This window comes from Callionymus lyra, chromosome 1, assembly GCF_982586985.1.
Source record: "Callionymus lyra chromosome 1, fCalLyr1.hap1.1, whole genome shotgun sequence".
NCBI lineage: Eukaryota > Metazoa > Chordata > Actinopteri > Syngnathiformes > Callionymidae > Callionymus > Callionymus lyra.
Window position 1 is genome coordinate 27,544,385 of NC_141818.1, and position 24,503 is coordinate 27,568,887.

Consider the following 24,503-nt stretch of genomic DNA (forward strand, 5'->3'; position numbering starts at 1 on the left):
ATATGTGTTGAACGTTCAATTAACTCCCCGTTTAGTTAAATTTAATTACACTTTGTCGTTCGATATGAAAATCATGTTTATCATTTGAATGTGTTACAGATTAGTTTAAAATGTTCGCAAACAGGTATTTAAAAATGGCGCTGTTTAAACAAAATCCCTTGTCTGAAACAACTTCCTGTCTGGATAAACGTTCCTTCTGAGGCTGCAGATGAACCCTCCTCAAATTTGCGGCTCGATCGGACTTGCACTGCTATAATTTTTTTCCCCTGAATATAGATTTTTCATGAATTAGTAAGTTTATTTTGCTTTGGCATATGTTCATGCAGAAACACCAAACTTTAAAATGTAGGCCCAAGTCCAAATGATCAACGTGAGATTTTACCCTTTTCTAGCTTTCATAGTTTTTTCGTTATGGGGCAAAGCGCACAGCCCACTCCCTTCTTTGGTACTCTTCTCTTGTTTTAGCCCATTATTACTGTATATTCTTATGTTGTTTTAACAACACTGAAGTCAGTTTGTCATGTTGTTGTTAAAAGAGTCTATCATGTAATTGCATCCTACTGACCTTTGTCTGAGATACATATGTAAGAAACAGATGAAAATGCATTTAAAAAAAGCTTTATTATATTTGTAGTCTGGTTGCCAGACAAAAACTTAGAAAAGTAAGTCCCTACCCACACATAGCTTTATGCAGTTCATTTCTATTGGACAGTCCTGTGAATAACCTTTGTGTCTGAAAGTCAACATTTGACTTGAGCAAAATTCAATATACTATACACAGTTTGAGTCACAAAGAGTACACCAAGATACAATCAGATCAATTCATTTGGGAGAAACCACTGAAGTCCTGGTATTCTGCAAGTATTTACAAATACTGATTGTTTACGATGAACAATATTTCCAAGACAAAATATTTCAACAATTCGTAGACTGTAAAATGTAGGTAGATCAGCATCCCGGAAGAGTTCAGCTGGACGAAGAATTGACATTTGTGCACTGCGGCTCACAAAAAGGTCCGAAACGTCCGTAGATGTCCTTGGCTCGCACAGCAAAGTGATACGTGGAGCCGGACTGGAACTGAGTCAGAGTGCAGGCCATGGGCAAAGGAAGGGCCTTGACCTCGCCGATCTTCTTCCAATGCGGCTGACCCACAGCACTGTTAGGGTTTTCTTGATGATAGGCATACAAGTGGTAGCTTTCAACCGCTGCACACGACAGGTCAGTTTCTGACACGCACCATGACAGCACGATACCAGTTTGACTTGGCACGAGTTTCAGCTGAGGCTGCTGAGGAGTGGACGTTCGTTCAGCTTCCGCTGGTAGGTTTGGAGGTATCGGTGCAACAGGGAGCGGGGGTGGATTCGAGTTTGAGCCACGGGATGGTGTAGCAGGGGTAGTGCGGGGCTTTACCGGTGAGTTCTAAAAAACAAAAAACAGAATAAGAATCCGTCCATCGTTGTATATTATTTTTACATTATAAATTTCAGTCACGCTTTGAACATGTTTTTATTATTACGTTACGATAGTCCCATATCTCTTGTTAATGTAAAGTTTTCCTCTTCAAGATACAGTAAGTCCCTCATCAAAATAATTCTCAGTTTATAAAGTATTACTTTATAAAGTTTGCCCATGTCTTAAATCTCAGCGACTGAGAGATTACGAGAGCAGAGCCCACGTTGATGTAAAAACGGGCTTCACTCCTCCAGCGAGGTGTAATCACACCGTGCTTTGTTTATAAAACAAGACCCTTCTGGGTGGCGTCTTGAACGCTTAAGAACATTTTCTAATGCAAATATTTAATACGATTAATAAATTAGTTTTGTTCAAAAAGACAAATACTGATGAGTACAAGGTCCAAGATCAATTTAAGAAACCCTCAAATCTCCCGTGATACGGCAAGAAGATGGAAATTCAAAACTTGTTTACTTTCTAATACTGTATGTCAGTAAATCTTAGCCAAATGTCTTTTTTCTGTCTACGTTTAATTGCGTCATGTTTTCTCGTTGTGGTAGTGTGACTAGGTACAGTATGTTGCTTTCGGTGATGTGCAATAGCAAAAAATACCTAAACCAAAACTACCATTTTTTAAAAATATATTTCAGTATGGAAAATAAAGTTTGAAGTATTCATTTTATTCAGTATTTTTTTAATGATTGTGTAGCATACAAACTGATTCTCACCGATGGGGGGCGATAGTGGATCGTCACTGGAGAACTAGTGGCAGTGTTCAGGCTGGTTTGTGGAGATGACCTGGCTCCAGAAGCTTCAAGAAAAGTACAACAGAAGTTAGTCAGCTGTGACACTGTACAAACTACTTTATATGGACAGATGGACAGAGCAGGCTTCTCTTACTGCTAGAAACGGAGGCGACCATGTGTGAACGCTGGCTTGTTGAGGGAGTTACCACAGTTGCTTTCTTCACTCCCGTCACTGTAAGTAAAACATATTCTTGTCATCTTGCTACGGAACTAGTTGTACAGTGGCATGAATGTTTTACCTTGCACATCATCATCATCCTCTGTGAGATCAATGACTGAGCCTTTGGGGCGAGCTGCAGGTGCTGTGGATGCCGCTGGTGCTGCAGGTGCTTTGGCTGTAGAGGGTCCAGAGGCCTGGTTGTCTGAGAAAGCACCAGAACCATTAATTCAGTTCGAGTTATGATGCAATATGCACAAGCTTCAACAACGCCAGTCCAATATTACGTTTCATTAAAAGTTTATTGAAGGGTTGGGTTAGAAACTAGTGCTAGAGTTTATTGAGCAACTTAAAAAAGCAGCCAACCTAACTGAAATAGTTTTAGACTTTTAGAACATCATTTTAAATTAAGGGATTTTTGTAACATAACCATTGTATGAAATGGAAAGACAATTAAAATAATGCAAACAGTGTGCTACTGACTTAAAAGAAAACTTTATATTAATTCATAAGCTTAGGAATTAATAAAGGTCTAATCGGCTAATGCATGCAAATTAGGGGTCACGTACCGGTCTTGGATGTAAGTGACACTCCTTGTGGGGGTCCAGGGGCAGTGGACCCTGTTGCTGCTGGTACAGAAGTAACAAGAGAAGATGTCGAAGACAGAGCCCCAGCCAGCGAGATAGACTGAGTCTGGTTTCTGGCTGTTGTTACAGAAACTCCAGCATGAGGAGTAACAATTGCACCAGTGCCCCCTTGATATACAGCTCGGGGGAGTGAGATCTGCGTAGAAGGTTTCTGGCCAGCTGTGGTTTGGAGCGCTGGGATCGCAACAGTTGGAGCAGACATTGCAGCACTGGTGGTGATCGGTGCAGGCTTGAATATCAACGTCGTCCCTGTAGCAGTTGTCTTTGCGTTGTTGAAGGTGTTGGCTGGTTGGAACTTGACCAGGGAATTGGGCACTGGTTGCGACATTGCCACATTGACGAACACGACCTGCTGCCCACCAGTCATCATGCTACTTCCACTGGGTGCCTGAAGAAGATAAGTTCCTGCAGAACTTGAGCTGTTGATTCCAGTCCCCAAGGTGGGTACAGCATTGGAGTTGGAAGTTGGTATCAGCTGGAGGATAGGGGCCTGTTGAACTATTTTGGTGGCTGTTGACATTGAACTTGGAGCTGTTAATGGAGCCGCTACTCCTGAAACTGTAACTGGCACGGTTGTTGGAGTGGAAGCTACTGAAGCTGAAGTTACTGCAAGAAAAGAAAGGCGAGTTTACAGACAATTTTGAGTTGTTTTTTTTATGTCAAGAATATTTCTGAAAAACCATTTACTCATTAGCTCTATCAGTGAAAAACAACAGAACTAATGAATGAAGGGGCAGAATAAAGAACACAACTTAAGGGGGATGTGAACATGGACAGTTATGACTGCATCCAAGTAGGGGATGTTATGACTATTTCGTTCATCGTTTAGGTAACTGCATATGATTTAGTGTTATTCCTTCTTTAGCGTTGGCTAATAATTGCAGAACATGATGATTTTACTTTCACTTTCACCAAGGCTACTGTGAGTTAAAATGATGGAGTTTGAAATATGGACAAAATAAATACACATGTTTAGTGTTACACTTACCACTGCTATTGGGAGAAGGAATGCTTGGAGTCTGCTTGAGCTCAATAGAAGCCCGGACCAGCCTGTTTAAAAAGATGCTTTGGCTTAGAGTCTTTACCAAGCACATGCACACGATATAATTTAAATCAGAACAATGACTACTGATCTCAAGTCTTAAGATCAGATCAGTTTATTCCATTTGAAACGACACCAGTACATTTCTCAGTTCTCGATAGCCGCGTCAAGAATCAAACCCGCAGCTTTGAACATTTTTTTTAGATTGACCAAGTCATCAAAAAAATCATTCATTCATTGTCTACCGCGTTATCCCGGGGTCGGGGTCGCGGGGAGACTGGAGGCTATCCCAGTATCATAGGGCAAGAGGCAGGGCACACAAAGACAGACAACCATTCACACACGCTCTCATACCTATGGACAATTTCCCAAAGTTCCCAATCAACCTCTGTATGTTTTTGAACTGTGGGAGGAAACCGGAGTGGCCGGAGTAAACCCACGCAACACGGGGAGAACATACAAACTCCACAAAGAAAGGTTGTCTCTGCCTGGAATCGAACCAGCAACATTCTTGCTGTGAGGCGACCACGCGATAAGCAGTTTATTTAGAATGTCCAACAATGTCCCAGGATACCCATTGCTAGAATATGACTCATACAAATACTGTAGTCCTTTCATCATATTCTCTAAAAAAATCTGACTTCCTCCTCACACGCAGTATTTCATTGATAGCGTCTCGAATTGCTCTCCAGTTGTTTGAGGAAAGTGCAGGAAATCGTCGCTCAATGTACATTCTCAAGGTCCTGCGCAGATTTATAGGTAGTGCCTCTTTGCCCAGTAATCCAATATAGTTGACTTTTGCAACCCAGCTGCAGTAGGTGTCGTATGGAACCAAGTAGCGAAAGAGGTAAGAGGCGTAGCGTTCAGCCCGGGGTGTTTCTGAGTTCCTCTGGCAGTTGTGGAACAATACTTTTTCCAAGTGGGAAGTGATTTTTCGGAGGTTAATGTCCGCTCTACATTTGCCCTCATTTGTTTCTGCCAGCCTTCTTGCCATGGACATATCTGGTGACCTATCTGTCCCCTGTTCTTCTTTTTGGAAACTGAAAGAAGGAGTCTTCCCATCAGAGGGCGCCAAAGCCTCTCCAGGATCCACGGACTGCGGCTCAACAGTCTGCCGACGGAGCACGCTGTTGGAAGGAGAGGTGCAGTTTAAACTACACTCGGAGGAAACGCTCAGGCTTCACATTGTAGAACGTCACAAGACTCAGGACCTGGACCAGTGTAGGGTTACGTTGCAGGTGCAAATCTCGAGCTGGGCCAGTGTTTGTTTAATATTTAGAACGGGTCAGTAGAAACGTATATTAGGTGGGGTTTATATGGATGACCTTGACAGGAGAATAGTTACAAAAAGGGCATGAAAATAGAGTGAAAGGTTTCAACATTTAGAGATTTCTAAAACCCTCCTGGGACATTGTGAACAACTTAGGCAATGAAGGCTTCCAAGAAAGAAAAAAAAAAAAACAGGCTGCAGTCCTGTATTGTCACGTTCATACAAAAGCCACAACAACAAAGAAAATCCATTTAGCCCGCTGCAAGCTTTGAACACACTGCTGGTAATGACCTCTTAACACGTGGTCTTGAACGCGTACCAGTGAAACATGAAAATGACTCACCGCTGTGCTTGTGACATGTTTGTAGGAGTTGAAGTTTTTGGAGCAGTAGCGATCGAGGCTGTTGCAGCTGTTGAAGCAGCAGCTTGAGCAGCAGCAGCTTGTGCAGCAGCAGCAGCTATTGCCTACAAAGACAAATAAGTATTTATTCAGGAGTCATTAATAAAGAAACAAGACACAGATTCAATGACTCAACTAACCTCTTGTTTCCTTTTGTTTTCTGAAGCCTGATTAGCCTCTCCAAACTTTTTTGATAGACGGGCTATTTTGCCCTGTGAGACAGACGTGCATACAAATTTAGATTCATTGGTTTTCCAAAAAAATGCATTCAACATTTCTTGAAAGCATACTTGTAGCTGGTTTATGGCGGACTGATGTTTAGCAGCACAGTCAATTTTGTCCACTCTCCCTTTAAGCTCTTTAAAGTGTTTTTCGAAGAAGGTCTGTTGCAGGCTCTCCAGCCGTTCATTCACAAGTTGTTGCACAATCTGAAGAGCAAGGAATAAAGTTTTTTAGAAAAAAAAAAAAAAAAAAAAGGATTTTAAAAGTATGTAGAAATAATACAAAGAGTAGTTGTGCACAAACCTTTTCAAGTTTAAGGTGATCCCTGGCTTTTGTGGTTATTTTAACTTCCAGTTCATCCTGCAATGTGTTATCCACCTTTGGCTTCTTTAACTCTCGTTTCACAATTGATTCATTTTCATGGCTCTCAGATAAAGTCCGCTTGATTCCCGAGGTAGAGCCCTTGGCATCATCCGTCACTGGTGATTTAGGAGGAAAAATTTAAATGTTATACAAAAATCACAGACACAAATCATAAAGGCTTCATTTATTCAACATGTTTTTACCATCAAAAGATGGTGTTCTTGCTGAGCTGTTTTCTTAACTATGTGTTTTTTATTGTGTATGTAAAAAGGAAATTCAGTAGTCAATTCAAAAATACATTTCAACCAGCACTTTCTTGATTACTAATGCTACCAGAAAAAGTTACATCTAAACAAGTTAAGTAAACGTAACTATATAGCTTTAAAAACCTTTGTTTATAAAAGAACATACTTACGTTTCATGCACTCACTTCTCATTTGTACACAAAACAACAATTATACTCATTACTTGTTGCCTTTCTAAACAGCACATTTCTGATGTATTGTACATGGTGAATTCCAGTGGACCAACCTGCACTTGCTGAAGGAGTGGATGATGGACGGAGTGATTTTGTTTCTTTTGTTTTTTCAGTTTTGATCTCTACTTTCACAAAATCCACATCCATCTTGTCCTCCAGAGAGTTTTGCTTTACATCTTGGTCACTTTCCTCTTTCACCTCATCTGCATAGTCACCTTTTCCACGTTTTAACTCTGTAATTGGCTGGGCGTGACATGTTTTGGAAGTGGTGGATTTGGCCGAGCAACTTTTTGCTATAGAGGTTGTGGAGTCTTTTTTTTCAGTTTTTGTCTCCATTGTGCAACCAGGCACTGCACTTGATTGAGGCGACAATGGGACAACACCATTGGGAGTATCTGAATCCACAGTTTGGTCATTGCTTGGAGTCTGGAAAATATTTTTAAAATCATCAGTGAAACTCCTCCTGGACAGCTTTCTTTCAAAGTATTACAGATTTGAAATGTGAGCTCACCTTGGAAATATTATTCTTTTGATCCTTTAATTCAGTTGATTCGGGTGAAGGAGTTGGTTTATCTGTAATGTCATCCTCTTCCTCCATCTTTTTCAATTCAAGGTTAAGGGAATGGAATGGAGACGCTGGGGAAGAAACCGAGTCTTCTTTCTCTTTTGGGCTTTGTGAGGACACCGAGGATGGGGAAAGATTTAAGGACAGGAACTGGGTTGGGGAGCTTTGTGAGGTCGGCGACACAGACGAGAGCGAGTTAGAGTCCATGTTGCAGTTCTGCTCAGTGTCCCCTGATGTAGGGAGCTCCTCTTTGTGAGAGCCATTAACCAGCGCTGGTGGAGATGGTTCAGGCAAGGCAGGAGGTGCAGTCAACAGTGTACCATGAAGACTTTCCCTTTGCTGTCTGTCACTTATCTTCATGGTTTTCCTAGCACGAAAAATCTTCTTTTTCTCCTCCGTCACAAGAATTTCCATCACTGCCTGAGGAAACAAGGTTAAAGGTGAAACTGTTTAGACACAGGATAAGAAATTCAATCCATACCAGAGGGGAACAAAATGGTTGCAGCAGCCTACAAGAAACACTAGATGACACTGTGGAGCCTTTTCATGTCTAATGCCATTTATTCAGCCATTTCCCTTTGACTACTCTGCACTGCAGACCTTTTTTGAAGCATTTGACTTCTCGTACTGTAGAACAATTTTCATGCCCAACAACTTTTAAAGCCTTACTTCTGGGCTTTAGCACCAATTTAAAGCCAAGCAATCATATTTGATTCATTCTCTGCTTTATCCCATTGGACCTAACCTCAGCCAATCACAGCCAAGGCTGTGTTGGCAGAAAGCAAAGGGGTTGTCAACAGAAAAGATTTCTGCGGGATGTTGATGTAGAGCTAGTTAATAAGACATCCTAAAAAATGTATGCAAGCCTCATTTTATGGTCTGCTTTCCCATTAAAGGCACTAAGGCACAACTTCATGGAAACGATCTAGTACCTAGAGCTCTAATTGTATGATGTTTTGTATAAACACCACTATCAATCAGTTCATGAGTTAAAGATAAGGACACTTACCTTTAAGCAATATATCTTCCTGTCATGGATCTGCCAGAGACTTCGCTGATAACCTATGAAGAAAACATAATAAGAATGAGAGATATTTACCCGAAATATCTTCTGAGTTTATTTAGTGAATGTCTGACATGGCTGGAAATACAGCCCAAAGCAAGAATTTTTACATTTCCTTAATTTTACGTTATTAGCTCAAGTAACAAGGGGCGACCTAAGATGTATAACTATAATTTTCAGACAATAAAATACAATCAAAGACAAACTACTGTGGACCCCACATTGTTAAAGGTTTCAAATTCAAACTCCTTTATTTTGCATTTATTAATGTAGTGTACAAAGAAAACTTTTCAAAAGAATACATAAATAGATACTGTTTTTGGCTTGTACCGTCCAGTCGGCCTTTCCACCCTCTCTCTTTCAAGGCGCAGCTTTGCCTACTGCACATAGATGCAGTGCAGAAACTTAAAATGGCTGTCAGGGTTGCTGTTGCCTCATGTTGACTGACTGTAATTTACCTAGCTGGATTCAAGCAGCTTTCAGGAATATCTCATAAAACATTTTGAATGCTCTGAAACTTCTGAAGAAGAATTGTATACCCATTTAGCGGGAAACACTTACTTCTGAAGCATTTTTTGACAAATATAAAATCTTAAATATATAAAGTCAAACTAGAGAGTAGCTAAACTAGTACAGAAAATGTAAAAAGTAATGTTCTAGTCATAATAAGGGGAAATGTAAAGCCCTAACAATGTAGGTAACTAACGTAGGGAAGACGTTTCATACAGCTACGAAAATAAACAAGAACGCGGCCGAGCTGTGTGACCTACACAGGCAGCGCAGCATGAAAGGACGAGGGAGGGGCTCCCAAAGGAATAGTCCATTTTATAGGTTATAGGGGTGTGTCCTACATAGGGGTCTCAATCAATTTAAAGAAAACATGTACATATTTAGGATTAGACATTAGTAGGATTTACTTCACATAACTTTATTTAAGTTCATGTGTTATATGAAATCAACTGTAATCAAAACTTCTGATAATCACAGCCCTTATATTAGGATGTATTGCTTAATATAAGCTTCAGTTATCATAAAAAACACTAAATTGTTAGGGAAGAATAAATTGTTTATTTCGGGCGTGACAGTTTAAATCATCAACATCACATAGTAACTGCCCAAAGTTCCCTAGCAACCCCCATCCCCCAACTCTAGCACATACTAGAAAGGTGTCATTTTTCAGCTGCATGGACTAAACCATTCATCCAGACAAGGAGGGTGGTCTTGAAAAATTCTGAACAGTTAGAGGTAAAGTTGGAGTTTTGATCTAAATACAATAATCACATTGTTTTAAAAGTGTCACCCATTCAAGCAACGATAGCACAACACTATAATTGAAAAAAAGAAGTAGTTTTTCTTTTGTACTTTTTACCATCAACTCTGCTCACATGTCGACAACAACATTTTAGACAGAATATCGTTCTATGAGCAACTAATGCTCAAATAGGTTGTGTTGTTTTTTCAAAAGCTCTTCAATTGTTCCGAACCAACAAGGATAAAAAAGAGGCTAAATGTTAAATGTGATACTTTATGTATTAAAACAGCTTTGCGGAAAAAGCCCTCATAATTTCACACGTTCATTTCTCCTCTACATTTAGCATAAAAGACTATATAAAATATCACAAAATGGAACTCAACCATAGACTAGCCTAAGATCAAAGCACAGCTTACATGTATAAACCACCGAAGCCACCCTCCCCCATCTTTCTCACACACATGCACACACTCTGTGCTTCTTTTTAACCAGAATGGACTAAACCATGTGGGTGAAGGGGGTGCCTGTGGGGGAGGGTAAATGCAAAAAGAAAAAAACGTGATGGTGCTTTAAGAAACACATATTTGCCTGGAAGTATCATGTTATGAATACTTTCAATACAACATTTCTAACACTATTCTAAATTCTTACTGTCCCCCTTTTAAAGCAAAATAACATTCAAGAAAGAAAATCTCATATTAATCATTAAAGGCGACAACCTCGAAAGAAAACTCATGTGGCTTGAATTAAAAACCTGTAACTGCTTATTAACATTGGACCAACGTGCGTTGCGCAAAAGAAGAAATAAGATCAGGTCACTATAGAGTCTATGGCAGGCCCGGCCTCTCCCCTTAAAGCTACTGCTCAACAGACTAAACCATTGCACTATGGGGGAGGCTCCTTACTCAGAAGGAACAAAGAAAATCTGAAATTATGAATAAACTTGAACACTGCTGGAGAATTAAAAAAGTTAAAGTGAGAGTAAATCACTCAAATTGTAGTTTGCATAGGATTTTTGAAAACAGAATAATATGATTACATAACACAAACAAGTATGCAATTGAATCTACTCTAGACAGAAAATAAATCGCTCAAACTAAGGTAATGTCAGAGTAAACAAATAATTCCTGGGCGTTCTATGCCCATCCCCCACTTGTTACTGCGGAATCATAAAATGGCCACAAGCGCTGCTGCGAGTAGCATGCTGAGCACAGTCGAGAGCAGATCCTCTTACAAACTCCGCCCACTGGGCATAAAAGGTTCATCTAGTGAAACACAAAAAAAATGATAACCGTGAAAAAACCGAGTCATGTCGTCCCCTTAGAGTTTCTGCAATTCAAACGGTGTGTGTTTACATATGAGACAGACTTGAATTCCTTAGACAACCTTCCGGTTAAAGTGAGTTATTAAAAGATATTCAACAGAAAAATCTCCAATCCATCATACATTATGTGCAGGAGGAGCGTACAACCCTCCCCACCAACACTACAAGCATCTGGATACACTGAGACTCAAAATGTCCGCTAGTCTGCTCTGCGCACATACCCGGAAACGAGTCTGCATGGGTTCATGAGATTATGATATACAAGAAAATCATCGTTCAACACATCAAGAATAATCAAATGTTATGAAGGTAGTGACGGACAGAATAATTGTTTTAGCAATCAGATAATAACTAGTTTTATCCATCTAATTTAGAAAGCGTCATAATCACTGATGTGATCATACGTGCAGCTTTCATGTCAAAGAACTTGCATTATTGATACAAACAGCGTATTGTCGCAGATATGTAAAATAATTCTTCAATATCCGCAGTTTCATACAGAGCTGTTCTATTCCATCACATCAAAACGTCGACATTCTTATTTAATCAGCATTCGTGGCTTTTCACTGCACTAGTTGTAAGACAAGAGGTGAAGAAAGCCCAGCACTGTTAACGACAGAGCCGAGTTAAACAAGCTACCAAGAAAGCAAATCTATTTACAAACACTGCCAGTCGTCCATTAGTAAATAAGCATTTCTCAGCAGCAGACTGGTGAACGTGAATAATACGGCAAACTTATTTTCACTCTAAACCTTCCACTTGATATTACGTGAAATGTCTCCAGAAAAACATGTAGAATTTATTTAGATAAGTAGACACATTTTTTCATTAATATTTGAAAACCTACACGAGTGCTAAATAAATTCAAGCCAGCTTAACTTGAAAAAAATTCCTCATTGATCATAAAGCTGAGCTAGCTCAGGCTGGGTGGAAGGAAAAAAGGGAAGAAAAACAGGAAGAGGGAGGGAGGGAGCGCAGAGTTTCAATAAAGAGGACAGCCACGCTTGTCTATAGACAAATGATACAAAAGAACCGTATTAAGAGATGAACAGCAGACAAATAAGTCATGTAAAAATACAACACAAGTATATTAATAATTGAGTAACATAATCCGGGGGGGTGTCTTAAAACTAAACTGTTTAAAGTAGGTGAGTTCAGGTAAGTTTTTTTCTTTCCCACAAGTCCAGTAACAGGACTAACATTTGAGGTGTGATGGGCTAACTATAGCTAGCGCTACGGTCAAATTTGAAGTAAAAAAAAAAATCGTAAGGAGGTGACTTCGCCACCCATCCCCCATACCAGCAGTCTGCTCCACCGCCGTGTTATACAGGCGAAGAAGGACTGAACCAAAGAAGCACAGGGGTGTTATGCAGGGTAGGACTTAAAAATACTGTGATCCCATTTGTGTTATAGGGAAATTTAGAACAGGATACAGCTTAACTGTACCTTCTTATCAAACATGCATTTGAGTCTTTTCAATCTGTTTGGTGTATCTGCAACAAGACTGAATAAAAAGTGGAAGTAAAACACTTTCCCAACGACAACTGTTGGCGCTTTAACTAACAACTAACTGCGTGTTAAGGTACCACATTCCCATCCCCCACCATTTGCTGCTGATGGATTGCCGGCGAAACTTGCGTTCACAAAATGGCCACCACTCCTGCTGCTCGACGTAGTTGCAGCAAACTGAAACCCTTTATCTGATCAGCAGACTTTCCCTGAAGGAAACTTTATATTCTCTGTGGTGAATGCTAAAAGTTATATTGTGAGGCAAGCAGTGAAACAAAAATCTTTATAGGTTTTTACTTGTAGAGTTAAATAGATTCTAATTCATTTTTATCAGAGCAACAGACAGTTTAGATTTGGGATACTGAAAAAACAGTTCTCATGAAAGTGCAATGTTTACGCAAATCCACAAATGGAACGTCATAATGCAAAAGGTCATGAGAGTTTTGTATAGCTTTAAAATAAAAAGCTAAAGTAATAGTTGAAATGTGCAACTTTGCTTCCAATAATGGAGCAAAAATAGATAGCTAGACGGATAAATATTACTATTTCAAGATTTCTTGTAGCTGGATATCGCTACCAAATCAGGAAATATTGGTCAGATTGGGCATACCTCTCTTGTTAGCATGAAATGCATTAAAGCATGTCTCGATCTTAGCTATATTAATGATGCTGAACCAAAAATGGTAAAACATGTCAATTCAGCAATAAACCATAACCAACTTGGTGCCGCTTACAGATTTAGGAATGTTTAATACAAATGAAATTAGAAAAAATGTCACCAAACAAATTGATAATAGATAATGTTTCAATCACTCCGACAATCCACCTTCACAACGGAAACTGAGCCAGAACTTGTTCGCAAGGCATGGACAACATACACAAAAAAAGGTTTTTCAAAAGAGGCTAAAGATAAGAGAACATCAGAAACAGATTTAAAAACGATAAAGACAACGATAAAGCAACTCGCAGTCATACAGACAAACGGCAAAGCTAGTTAAGTTTACAGTAGTTAAAAAAAGAGGAGAAGAAGATTCTTTTCATGACAATTATGGTATGGCCCTTTCGAAGTAGTGAGAGGGAGAGCATTTATCTAGATCTTAAACAGCAAAACCGTAAAACCTCCCTGTAAAAACTCCCCCAAATTATCCTCTCTAGATTGTCTTGATACATAATGAAACAAAGAGTATACAGGTCCTTCTCAAAAAATTATCATATTGTGATAAAGTTGATTATTTTCCATAATGTAATGATAATTGAACTTTCATATATTTTAGATTCATTGCACACCAACTGAAATATTTCAGGTCTTTTGTTGTTTTAATACTGATGATTTTGGCATACAGCTCAAGAAAACCCCAAATTCCTGTCTCAAAAATTTAGCATATCATGAAAAGGTACTCTAAACGAGCTCTTAACCTAATCATCTGAATCAACTAATTAACTCTAAACACCTGCAAAAGATTCCTGAGGCTTTTAAAAACTCCCAGCCTGGTTCATTACTCAAAACTGCAACCATGGGTAAGACTGCCGACCTGACTGCTGTCCAGAAGGCCATCGTTGACACTCAGCAAGAGGGTAAGACACAGAAAGAAATTTCTGAACGAATAGGCTGTTCCCAGAGTGCTGTATCAAGGCACCTCAGTGGGAAGTCTGTGGGAAGGAAAAAGTGTGGCAGATAACGCTGCACAACCAGAAGAGGTGACCGGACCCTGAGGAGGATTGTAGAGAAGGGCCGATTCCAGACCTTGGGGGACCTGCGGAAGCAGTGGACTGAGTCTGGAGTAGAAACATCCAGAGCCACCGTGCACAGGCGTGTGCAGGAAATGGGCTACAGGTGCCGCATTCCCCAGGTCAAGCCACGTTTGAACCAGAAACAGCGGCAGAAGCGCCTGACCTGGGCTACAGAGAAGCAGCACTGGACTGTAGCTCAGTGGTCCAAAGTACTTTTTTCGGATGAAAGCAAATTTTGCATGTCATTCGGAAATCAAGGTGCCAGAGTCTGGAGGAAGACTGGGGAGAAGGAAATGCCAAAATGCCTGAAGTCCAGTGTCAAGTACCCACAGTCAGTGATGGTCTGGTCAATGCAGCTAGCTATCAGGAGATTTTGGAGCACTTCATGCTTCCATCTGCTGAAAAGCTTTATGGAGATGAAGATTTCATTTTTCAGCAAGACCTGGCACCTGCTCACAGTGCCAAAACCACTAGTAAATGGTTTACTGACCATGGTATTACTGTGCTCAATTGGCCTGCCAACTCTCCTGACCTGAACCCCATAGAGCATCTGTGGGATATTGTGAAGAGGAAGTTGAGAGACACCAGACCCAACACTGTGGATGAGCTTAAGGCCGCTGTCGAAGCATCCTGGGCCTCCATAACACCTCAGCAGTGCCACAGGCTGATTGCCTCCATGCCACGCCGCATTGAAGCAGTCATTTCTGCGAAAGGATTCCCGACCAAGTATTGAGTGCATAACTGAACATAATTATTTGAAGTTTAACTTTTTTGTATTAAAAACACTTTTCTTTTATTGGTCGGATGAAATATGCTCATTTTTTGAGATAGGAATTTGGGGTTTTCTTGAGCTGTATGCCAAAATCATCAGTATTAAAACAACAAAAGACCTGAAATATTTCAGTTGGTGTGCAATGAATCTAAAATATATGAAAGTTCAACTATTATCATTACATTATGGAAAATAATCAACTTTATCACAATATGCTAATTTTTTGAGAAGGACCTGTATAATGGCATTGACAACTTTCTCTTCAATCATTGTGCCAAATCATTGCTTAAATATTGAACTTGCACTGCCTTGTTTAATTAATTTCAGAGACTGACTCCAGTGATGCAGAAAACATACAGATTCCTCCTCCAGTTGTGCATTTCAGCAACCCCCTATGAACACAGACCCAGAGGTAGTCCGCCGTCTGAGTGGGACTTTTCAATTCAAAATGGAGGATGCTCAAATGTTTTGGAAAATCATGCACCCTGTCTTGAAGAATGCTCTAAAGCAAGTTTGCTAAAAAAAAAAAAAAAAAAAAGATGCCATAAGATTTAACCCTTGTGATCCTCCGCCACTAAATATGCATTTCTGGGAGCAAGGAAGGATGTACACCTTGCCACAGAGGCATCAGAAGTGGCACCACAAACAGATTTTGGGGCGTCCAGTTCACCTTAATATAGAGAAAACACCCTTGTGTCATCTTAAGAACCTTGTGAATAGTCACAAGTAAGTTTCTAGAATACCCCTGTTGGGATGCTGCCATTTCTGTTACCACATTACATTTGAGCTGAGCTCTTTACATTTCTTAGCTAACCAGAACGGTACACAACATATACAACAATAGTGTGGGTTAAATTGCCTTGACAGACCTAAAGCAAGGGAAACGGAACATCTTAGGAGCTCAACAATTACTTTGCAGAGGACACACCTATCTTCACTTGCAGTCAATGATTGTTTTTAAGAGGGTTCCACATGACTTGTCTCACTGTACAGGAACCATCACAGACTTACAGTAATACGCTTGAGACTGCTAAGATGAGAGGGGACTTCGAAAGGTATCCGGTTTGCAGTCCTCAAGAGTTCCGTAGTTCGAGTAATTTACAGACTAATGGACTCATATCATATCGCATCATATTGCAGGACGTAGTATCCCGCAACACATTTACAGGTACATAAAAAAAAAAATAGAATATCATACAAAATTTCAATATTTTTTGTCTATCATTTCAGAATGTGAATCCCATATATTATATAGATTCATTACACATAGAGTAAACATTTAAAACATTTATTTCGAGGATTGTCGCTAATAGATAATGAAAACCCAAATGCAGTGTGTCAGAAAATTAGAATAAGACCAATGAAAAAAAGGATATTTTAAACCGAAATGTAAGGCTTCTGAAAAGGATGCCATTTCCATGCAATCAATACTTGGTAGGGCCTGCTTTTGCATGAATGACTGCATCAATGCGGCGTGGCACTGCTCAGGTGTAATGGAAGCCAAGGATGCTTTGATAGCAGCCTTCAGGTCATCTGCATTGTTGGGTCTGGTGTCTCTCATCTTCCCACAGATTCTCCATGGGTTCAGATCAGGTGAGTTTTATGGCCATTCAAGCACAGTAACACCATGGTCATTGAACCAGCCTTTGGTACCTTTGGCAGTGTGGGCAGGTGCCAAGTCCTGCTGGAAAATGAAATCGAAATCTCCATAAAGCTTGTCAGCAGAGGGAGATTTCCTGGTAGATGGTTGTGTCTTCTTCATGATATTCAATTTTTTTTAGATGTACCTGTATATATATATATATATATAACATATATATAATCTAATATATATATAGTTGATCATGGAAATCTAGTGTACTCATCAGTATAAAAAAAACCTTCCCCCTAGCCGACACGGTCTGATCCAGCCTCTCAAAGTCGGGTTGGACGTCGGATAAATAGAAAGAAAATATTGTCATATTCGATCCAGGCATGCCTGTCTAGAAGCGCTTCCAGTCTTCACTGGAAGCTCTCAGTTACCTAGTGTCAATGTTGGCCAGTCAGCGTTCTTAAACTACAGACTTATTTAAGTTTTTTCCAGAACAATTACTCTTGTCGAGGCTTCGATACAAGATGCAAAAGCCCCACAAATATTATGCATGGTATCCAAAGTAAACCTCCACACCCTCTGCATGTCCTTATGGCTGCTCAGAAGAGTAACTGAGCAACAGGCTTCTCTCCATGCACTGCAAAACGAAACGTTTTAAGTAGGGATGCACTGATCTGATATTAGGATCCAATCCGGCCTCTCGAGGTCGGATCGGGTATCGCTGAAAAAGCTGGGATCGAAGCAATTAAATAACTACATTTGCGCTGATGTCACGCAGCGGCGCATGTCAAGCAGCAACTCACAGCAGTGACTCTGCTGCAGTGAAGATGTGACAATGCGTGTTGGAGGACAAATCAAGCTAAAACATTCAACACCACTCAGTTTGTTAAGCATCTAAAGACGAACCATCACAAAGAATATGAGCAGATGTATAAACAAGAAAGACGAAACAAAACGAAGCTGTTAACTTTGCTGTTCTGTAGAGACCAGAGAAACTTTCAGTCGACCGCATGAAAGTCAACAATAATGAAAGTCAAAATATGTCTATCCACTAATGATAAGGAGACAGTGCTCCCTGAATAATTCTGTTTCTTACCTGTCAGTTAGAAAAGACAACAACACTGACACAGGATGAATAGGGCAAAACAGAGCGCAATCACTTTAAGTTAATAAATGATGACAACGACTCCAAATGCACGATAAGTGGCAGCATTGTAAGGTACTAAAACTCCACGACTTTGTTGAACTACCAGCTAAATAGATAGATAGATAGATAACACTTTATTGACCCCTCTGGAGGTCTCCTTCGGGAAATTGTTTTTCCAGCCAGCACAAAGCAACAGACGATAGATTCATAAAAAACAAGAACAAAGTTTCTATTAAAAGAAAGTGTAAGATGACACAATCTAAGTCTAAAGATAAAGAACATAGATCAAAGAAAAAATAACAAAGACAAAAAATACAAAGATTAACATGGAATAGAATAATCTTTTCACTCCACTTCTGCCCCTAAACTCAGAATTAAACGGGCTAATAGCACGAGGAATGAATGAGTCCCTGAGTCGATTAGTGTTGCATCTGGGAAGGAGCATTCGTGCACTTCATCTGCTTCTCTGCTCACTGATGACAGTGTTCAGAGGATGACTGTCATCATCCATGATGGACAGTCATGAATCAAGATCTCCTCTCAGCAACTGTCACCAATGAGTCCAGCTTCATTCCAACCACAGAACCAGCCCTCCTGATCAACCTGTCCAACCTGTTGACACTCCTCTTGGACACATTCCTTCCCCAACACACCACAAAACAGGACACTGGCCACCACAGACTGGTAGAACATGCAGAGGAGCTTCCTGTAGGTTTTAAATCATCATCAATTAAATACAACACATCCAGCCCTGCTACGAGCAGCGAGTGGTTCTCAGCCTACAATCACTACAGTATTGGGACGTATGGTATGTGACAGGCATGCAGGCTATATTTTAAGTTATTCTAACATAATTGTGATATTTTCACATTTCCCAGTTTAAGGAGGGTTATAAATGTTTGTGATAGTCCACATGTATTCTGTATTTTCTTTTATCATGCTGCTAAGAGTGAATTGATAAGTTAAAATAGCATACATTTTATTGTATTATTCTGTTCAAGAATGTTTGTATGCTACTGTGCTGTTATTAATGTTTCCAATTTTGCAGATGAATAAATCTTTGATTATGGAATATAATTTGCATTTCTTTCTTTATATCATAACTTATAAGATAGCATTTTATGTTACGTATACAGTAGATGGAACATAATCAGAAGGAAATTCAGGTTCACAAATTGCAGCATATAAGGGCTGCACAATATTGGAAAAAAGTGCAATATTCGATATTGGTGTCTTGAATTGCGATATCGATATCGTTTTCTTTCATCTAAAAATCTAGCCGCGAGTACTGTAGGAGAGGTCAGGGGGAAACGATGCGATATTTCCCTTTTGTTTATTTCCACGCTTCAGTGCAATCATTATCGGAGAAAAATATCACTTATAACTTTCGCTCATTTTCACAGGAAACCGATACAAAAACTGAGCGACATCAGAGAGGAGCCGCTGGCGCGTTGCGATATCACCAAATCAATAATAAATCCCACCTCCTTGTACAGGCACACATAAGAGTTTATAAATGACCTGGCGCTGAAAACTTAGCTCATTAGCATACAAAGACGGACAGGTTTCAACTTGTTTGGAAGTTCTGCGATATTATAAGAACGCTGAAAACAACAGACGAGATTAAAAGTACTTACAATATTTTGCTTTAGCAAAGGTGGTTGAAAGAGATGAGTGGCTGGCTCGATTACTCGCGTTCGAGTAGTGCTCACAAGTTAGTCTTACTTCCGTGTATATACTTAGCCATGCTAAGTCAGCACGCCGGCAAGACGGTAAACATAGCAACTGAGCCTAGCAAGCTGTGCCGCACATCTTACAGACAGACCGAGACATAAACAACAACGAGACATAGAAGTAAAACTTTACAGAACGTTACACTGATTGGTCTAAGTGCATATTTAATAAATGCCTGATTTATACAATTAAAAAAATTATCGCACATGTCTTTGATATGCATATCGCACGTGCCAATAACACAATATGGATTTTCTTTACAATATATCGTGCAGCCCTACCACATATCAAAAAATTGCTAATCGGTCAATAAGATAATGAATGAATCGATAATTTGCATCCCTAATGGTGACCAATGCTGCGTCTCAAATCGCATACTAGCGTACTCAAAGTTAGTATTTTTAGTGCGTTAGTGTCTCAATTCTTAGTATGCAAAATTTTCGATGGACACTAACCACCCTAAACGGCTCCATCTTAATGACGTTTTAAACAAAAGTTACGTCATATATATATATACTTACAGGTGCATTTTCAGCGGCATGAGAAGGATGACACGTCTTCGGTGCGGATACCAGCCTAAATATCTCGCAAATATTTCGATTCTCATATTTTTTCTTTATTTCTTTTTCCAAATTTGCAAAACGTGCTGCCAGCAGGTGTCGGCGATAGCGTTCAAACAGCTGGTTGCAACATTATTAAATAGAAGTAGAAGAAGAAGCTGTCATGTGATTTCCGGTTAGTGTGTAGCAGCAGTGTTTGATTTGAGACATACTATCTGTGGAGAATTTGCGTACTAGTTAGTACGTACACTAAACTGATGCATACTAACGTCTAGCATACTAAGAGTAGTATGCGATTTGAGACACAGCATAAGTTTTACCTAAGCTGTGTCTCAAATCGCATACTTGCGTACTGAATTCCTAGTATGCGAAATGTAGTGCGCCATGCACACTAAATTGGCGTACTTAAACGCCCAGGGAATGGATCGACGGTCACTTTCTACCCTAAACAGCAGTCATCTTAGTGATGTTGCCATTGTAAAGGGAACTTGCGTCATATATACATATATACATATATATATATATATATATACACAAATATATACAAATATATATATATATATATATACATATATACATATATACACAAATATATACAAATATATATATATATATATACATATATACATATACATATATATAGCAGTAGGAGGATTACACGTCTTGGGTGCCGATACCGATGTAAATATCATGCGAATATTTTGTTTCTCATATTTCTAGATCCAAACTTGCAAAACATGCTGCCAGCAGGTGTCAGTGATAATGTTCTTACAGCTGGTTGCAATCATCGTTAAGTAGAAGTAGAAGCTGTTGCATCATTTCCTGTTAGTACGTAGCGGCACTGTTTGATTTGAGACATACTATCTGTCAAGAATGTCCGTATTAGTTAGTACGTACAGTATCCTGATGCATACTTAGAGAAGTATGCGATATGAGACACAGCACTAGTCTCATCATCATCATCAGCATGTATTCATGCTTATACATGTCTCCGACTCTTGCGGCCAGCCTTGGTTCCAAAAGTAAAATAATTGCACCTGCTCATTTACTTGCACTAGACTTGATAACTCAGTACATAAAAGACAAATTATAATGTGGATAGCAAGTGTATGCAACATGTCTTGGGGATGCCTGCCCAAAGGTGGGTTTTATGCTTGGATTGTAAATTGGCTGGACAATCGGTCACACAATTTGTTGTAAAAGGCAAACAAACTTCATGCTAGTTCCAACGCATCCACTTCTATCATCTTATCATTTGTCTGGCAAGCCTGGCTTACCAACACATGAAATAAACAGGTTTACTTTGACAATGGTCAGCAGTTGTATTGATGAGATATTTTACTGAAAGATACGATAGGCTACTGACGCGGTTACTTACTACATAACATTAATGTATCTAAATAACAAAGAACAATCTTTTATCAGTTAATAAACAAGAATAAAGCTTTCACAAAGCATATTTTGTATAACCGACATGGGAAGCAGAATAGGGATGCAAGGACCAAACTCAATTTGCCTAACATGACAAAATGCTGTGTGCCGTGTATTTCTGGCAGAAAAAAAAAAATCAAAACCTTTAAATCATGAGGATTCAGAACGGTCCATATCATGCGATATAAATTTATGCGTGTATGATCATCTATAGAAAAAGAGTCCTTCAAACTACACTTAAGGATCAATGTAGTCTGCAAAAACATGTCGTAGAAGTAAAACGCGTTGAATAAGGATATAGTATTATAATCATCCTTATCTAATGTGTCTAGAATAGTTGTCACTGAATGTCTTTTCAATTATGTTATATGATCCAGTATGGATCATGTGCTCATTTAATCCAGCTATTAAATAAAATCTGTATCTTACATTTAAAGGAAAAGTAATGCACCAGTGGTTACTACAGACAAATGTTTCAGTGGGGGAATTCTCCTTCCACGTTTGGATGCATGTGACTCAGAAACAAACTCCTCCCTTTTTTTTAACCTCCTTAATTCTTTGTATTATTAGAAATCTGTCTTAAAGCGTTGAGGGTTGCAGCTAATAAAGGAGTGTCTCAAGAATAATCAAAGCAACTGGATGCTCAAAATGAGTTCTAAATAAGATGACCACTATTTTCAATGGATTCATGTCAAATAGAAGGTGGGTTGTGCTTCTCAACACTGCCTCTCAGCATGAAAATGAGGGTTATGTTATAAACAACATAAGACACTCACTGGAGGGAAATATTTTAAATTAAAAACAGCATTTGCATTCAACTTTGTGGCCAGTGATTTCTCCAGGCAGACTAACAGTAACTTTGTTGTAAGACAACATATTCAGTCAACAGGTAGGTCATCTGAACAACCCATTAAAGGACAGTAGATTTTGGCCTTTCTTTAGGAAGAAAATCAAAGGAAATGAAAATGTGTACTCCTACTATAACAGTGGGCTTTAAGCCACACCCACAAGGCCAAAGTGGTGCATGGAAAATTACTGGGCTGTACCATTTCAGGCTAGGAGGGGGGTGTAGTTGCAGCAGTTTTCCACTCACTGCATTTTTAGCCTGCCTCACTTCATCAAGGCAACCCTACGTAAAACATACAACTTGATTTTTGGCTAAGTTTATTTTCTGCGTTTTTTTTAAATCATGTAATGCATGATGCCTTATTTGTTCCTCAGTAAAGGCCATTAGATCGAAGAAAATATCCTCCTCACTGTTTCTACAGTAAATTTTTTGTTACATTTTGTGGTTTGTGTTTTTAATCACCGAAGGCCAACCAGGTAACATTTAGTGTAATGTATATCATATAATAACAAAACTTGTATAGTCTAATTGTAACACTGAGCCCGATTATCTATGACTAATTCATGCTAGAATGAGGTTTAAGTATTTGTTTATAATAATTTATTATTGAGAACTACTAGTTTGTCAGTTGCTAACATCTTACACAACTAAGTGAAAAGCTATAGCGTTACCAAATATTTCAACTTAAAAGCATTACTTTCTGCCACTTGTTCAATCAATTTACCTGAACGAATAGAAAAGAAAAAATATTTCTGATAAAATTAATTTTTCAACTACTAAAATAATATATGATAAAATGTAGATAGTGCAGACCATACAATTTTAATGATTTTTTTAAACACATTGATATGATTCCAATTTGAGAGTGCACTCAAATTGATGATTTAAACTGGGAATTTGTTGTCACCAATCAATAAACACACGAGACTTTTAAGGAATCAAAATTTGCTATCTGATTTTTGTAAGAATATATATGTATTTTTAATTGGTTAATACCAATAGAAAAGGTTTAAAATTGAAAACGCACCGTCATTTTTCTTTTCTTGAAAAACAAAAATGTCTTCTTGCATTTTTTTTTAAATTTCTGTTATTGACATTGTAAGTAAATGGTTTGAGAAATAGTTATTAGAATTCATTAAAATACTTGAATGTACATATTACATACATTACATAAATGTTTTCTAAGAAAAAAACATTTTAAGTCATTATTGAAGACTTCCCAAGAAAGTGGTAAAAAACAAAACATTTATTTAAACTATATTGTAAACAATATTCTAAGAATTCGTTATTACACATATGCACAAAAGTGTTATTAAGAAAACAAGAAAGATAATCAAATGTAAACATGCTTAAGCAACGAAAACATCAAATCCTGATTTGCTGGGCAACACCAGTAACTTAGCTAGCATGCTAGCTGCAGTACCGCGACTCACCGGCAATACGCGTTGTTCAGCGATCTTCCCGCGATTTTCCGTTTCCGTTGCGAGTCACTATCCGGTCGTTCGCGAACACAACGCAGAACTATCACGGGGAACTGCAGCGGCCACTGTGACGAACAGATCTGGCATAAAGTCCTCTTATTCCAGCCAGCATGCGTAAAACCCAGAGCCCTGTGCCACCGACTGTGCGGTTATGGATTCACCGACAACGCTCCTGCCTGCTCACCGATAGACTCCTCCTCCTTTCCCGACCAAGACCGGACGTCAGCCGTCGGTTGCTGTAGACGGCGGGGGTAGACTATCTGTCAGTCTCGCTGAGCGCGGTGTCTAGTTCTCCGCGAGTCGTGAGCACCTGCGAGTGGATTCTCATATGCAGCTCAAGGTATGTTAGCTCCTAGCATGGAGGTTCATACAGAAGCTCAAGGCAGCCTGGAGGAGCAACAGTGCACAGAAGCATTAGCATGGAGGGGGAGGGGAGCCGCTCTCGCGCCCAAGGGGAGGAGTCTCGTCGATGTGGGAGGAGTTTGTGCAACTGCTCTCCAGCTGTTCTGCTTTGTCTATGTGTCCGTGTGCGTCTGTAGTTTGACTTGTCATCTGTGCTGCCTGCCATCTTAAACACTCCTGTTCTCTGATGTCACTTAGTCACCTCATGTGATCACTAAGTCAGCGTTTACATGAAGACAGACAAATGCAATGAATCC

At 39.3% G+C, this 24,503-nt stretch overlaps 1 protein-coding gene across 2 annotated transcripts; it reads right to left on the reverse strand.

The window, feature by feature from the left end:
* Positions 1 to 602: 602 nt before the first annotated feature.
* Positions 603 to 24,259, reverse strand: atf7ip (activating transcription factor 7 interacting protein). Of its 2 annotated transcripts, none has more exons than XM_087798909.1 (14): positions 23,797 to 24,259; positions 8,412 to 8,464; positions 7,349 to 7,818; positions 6,891 to 7,263; positions 6,300 to 6,475; positions 6,065 to 6,202; positions 5,915 to 5,986; positions 5,718 to 5,839; positions 4,051 to 4,112; positions 2,985 to 3,668; positions 2,498 to 2,620; positions 2,353 to 2,430; positions 2,181 to 2,263; positions 603 to 1,419 (listed from the first exon to the last, which is right to left on the reverse strand). In XM_087798909.1, the coding sequence occupies exons 3-14, from the start codon at positions 7,814 to 7,816 to the stop codon at positions 967 to 969; spliced, it is 2,832 nt and encodes a 943-aa protein (XP_087655035.1). In that variant the 5' UTR covers positions 7,817 to 7,818; positions 8,412 to 8,464; positions 23,797 to 24,259; the 3' UTR covers positions 603 to 966. The 2 variants fall into 2 exon arrangements, with proteins under 2 accessions (XP_087655035.1, XP_087655027.1); XM_087798901.1 differs by having other exon boundaries at positions 7,349 to 7,822.
* Positions 24,260 to 24,503: the final 244 nt, after the last annotated feature.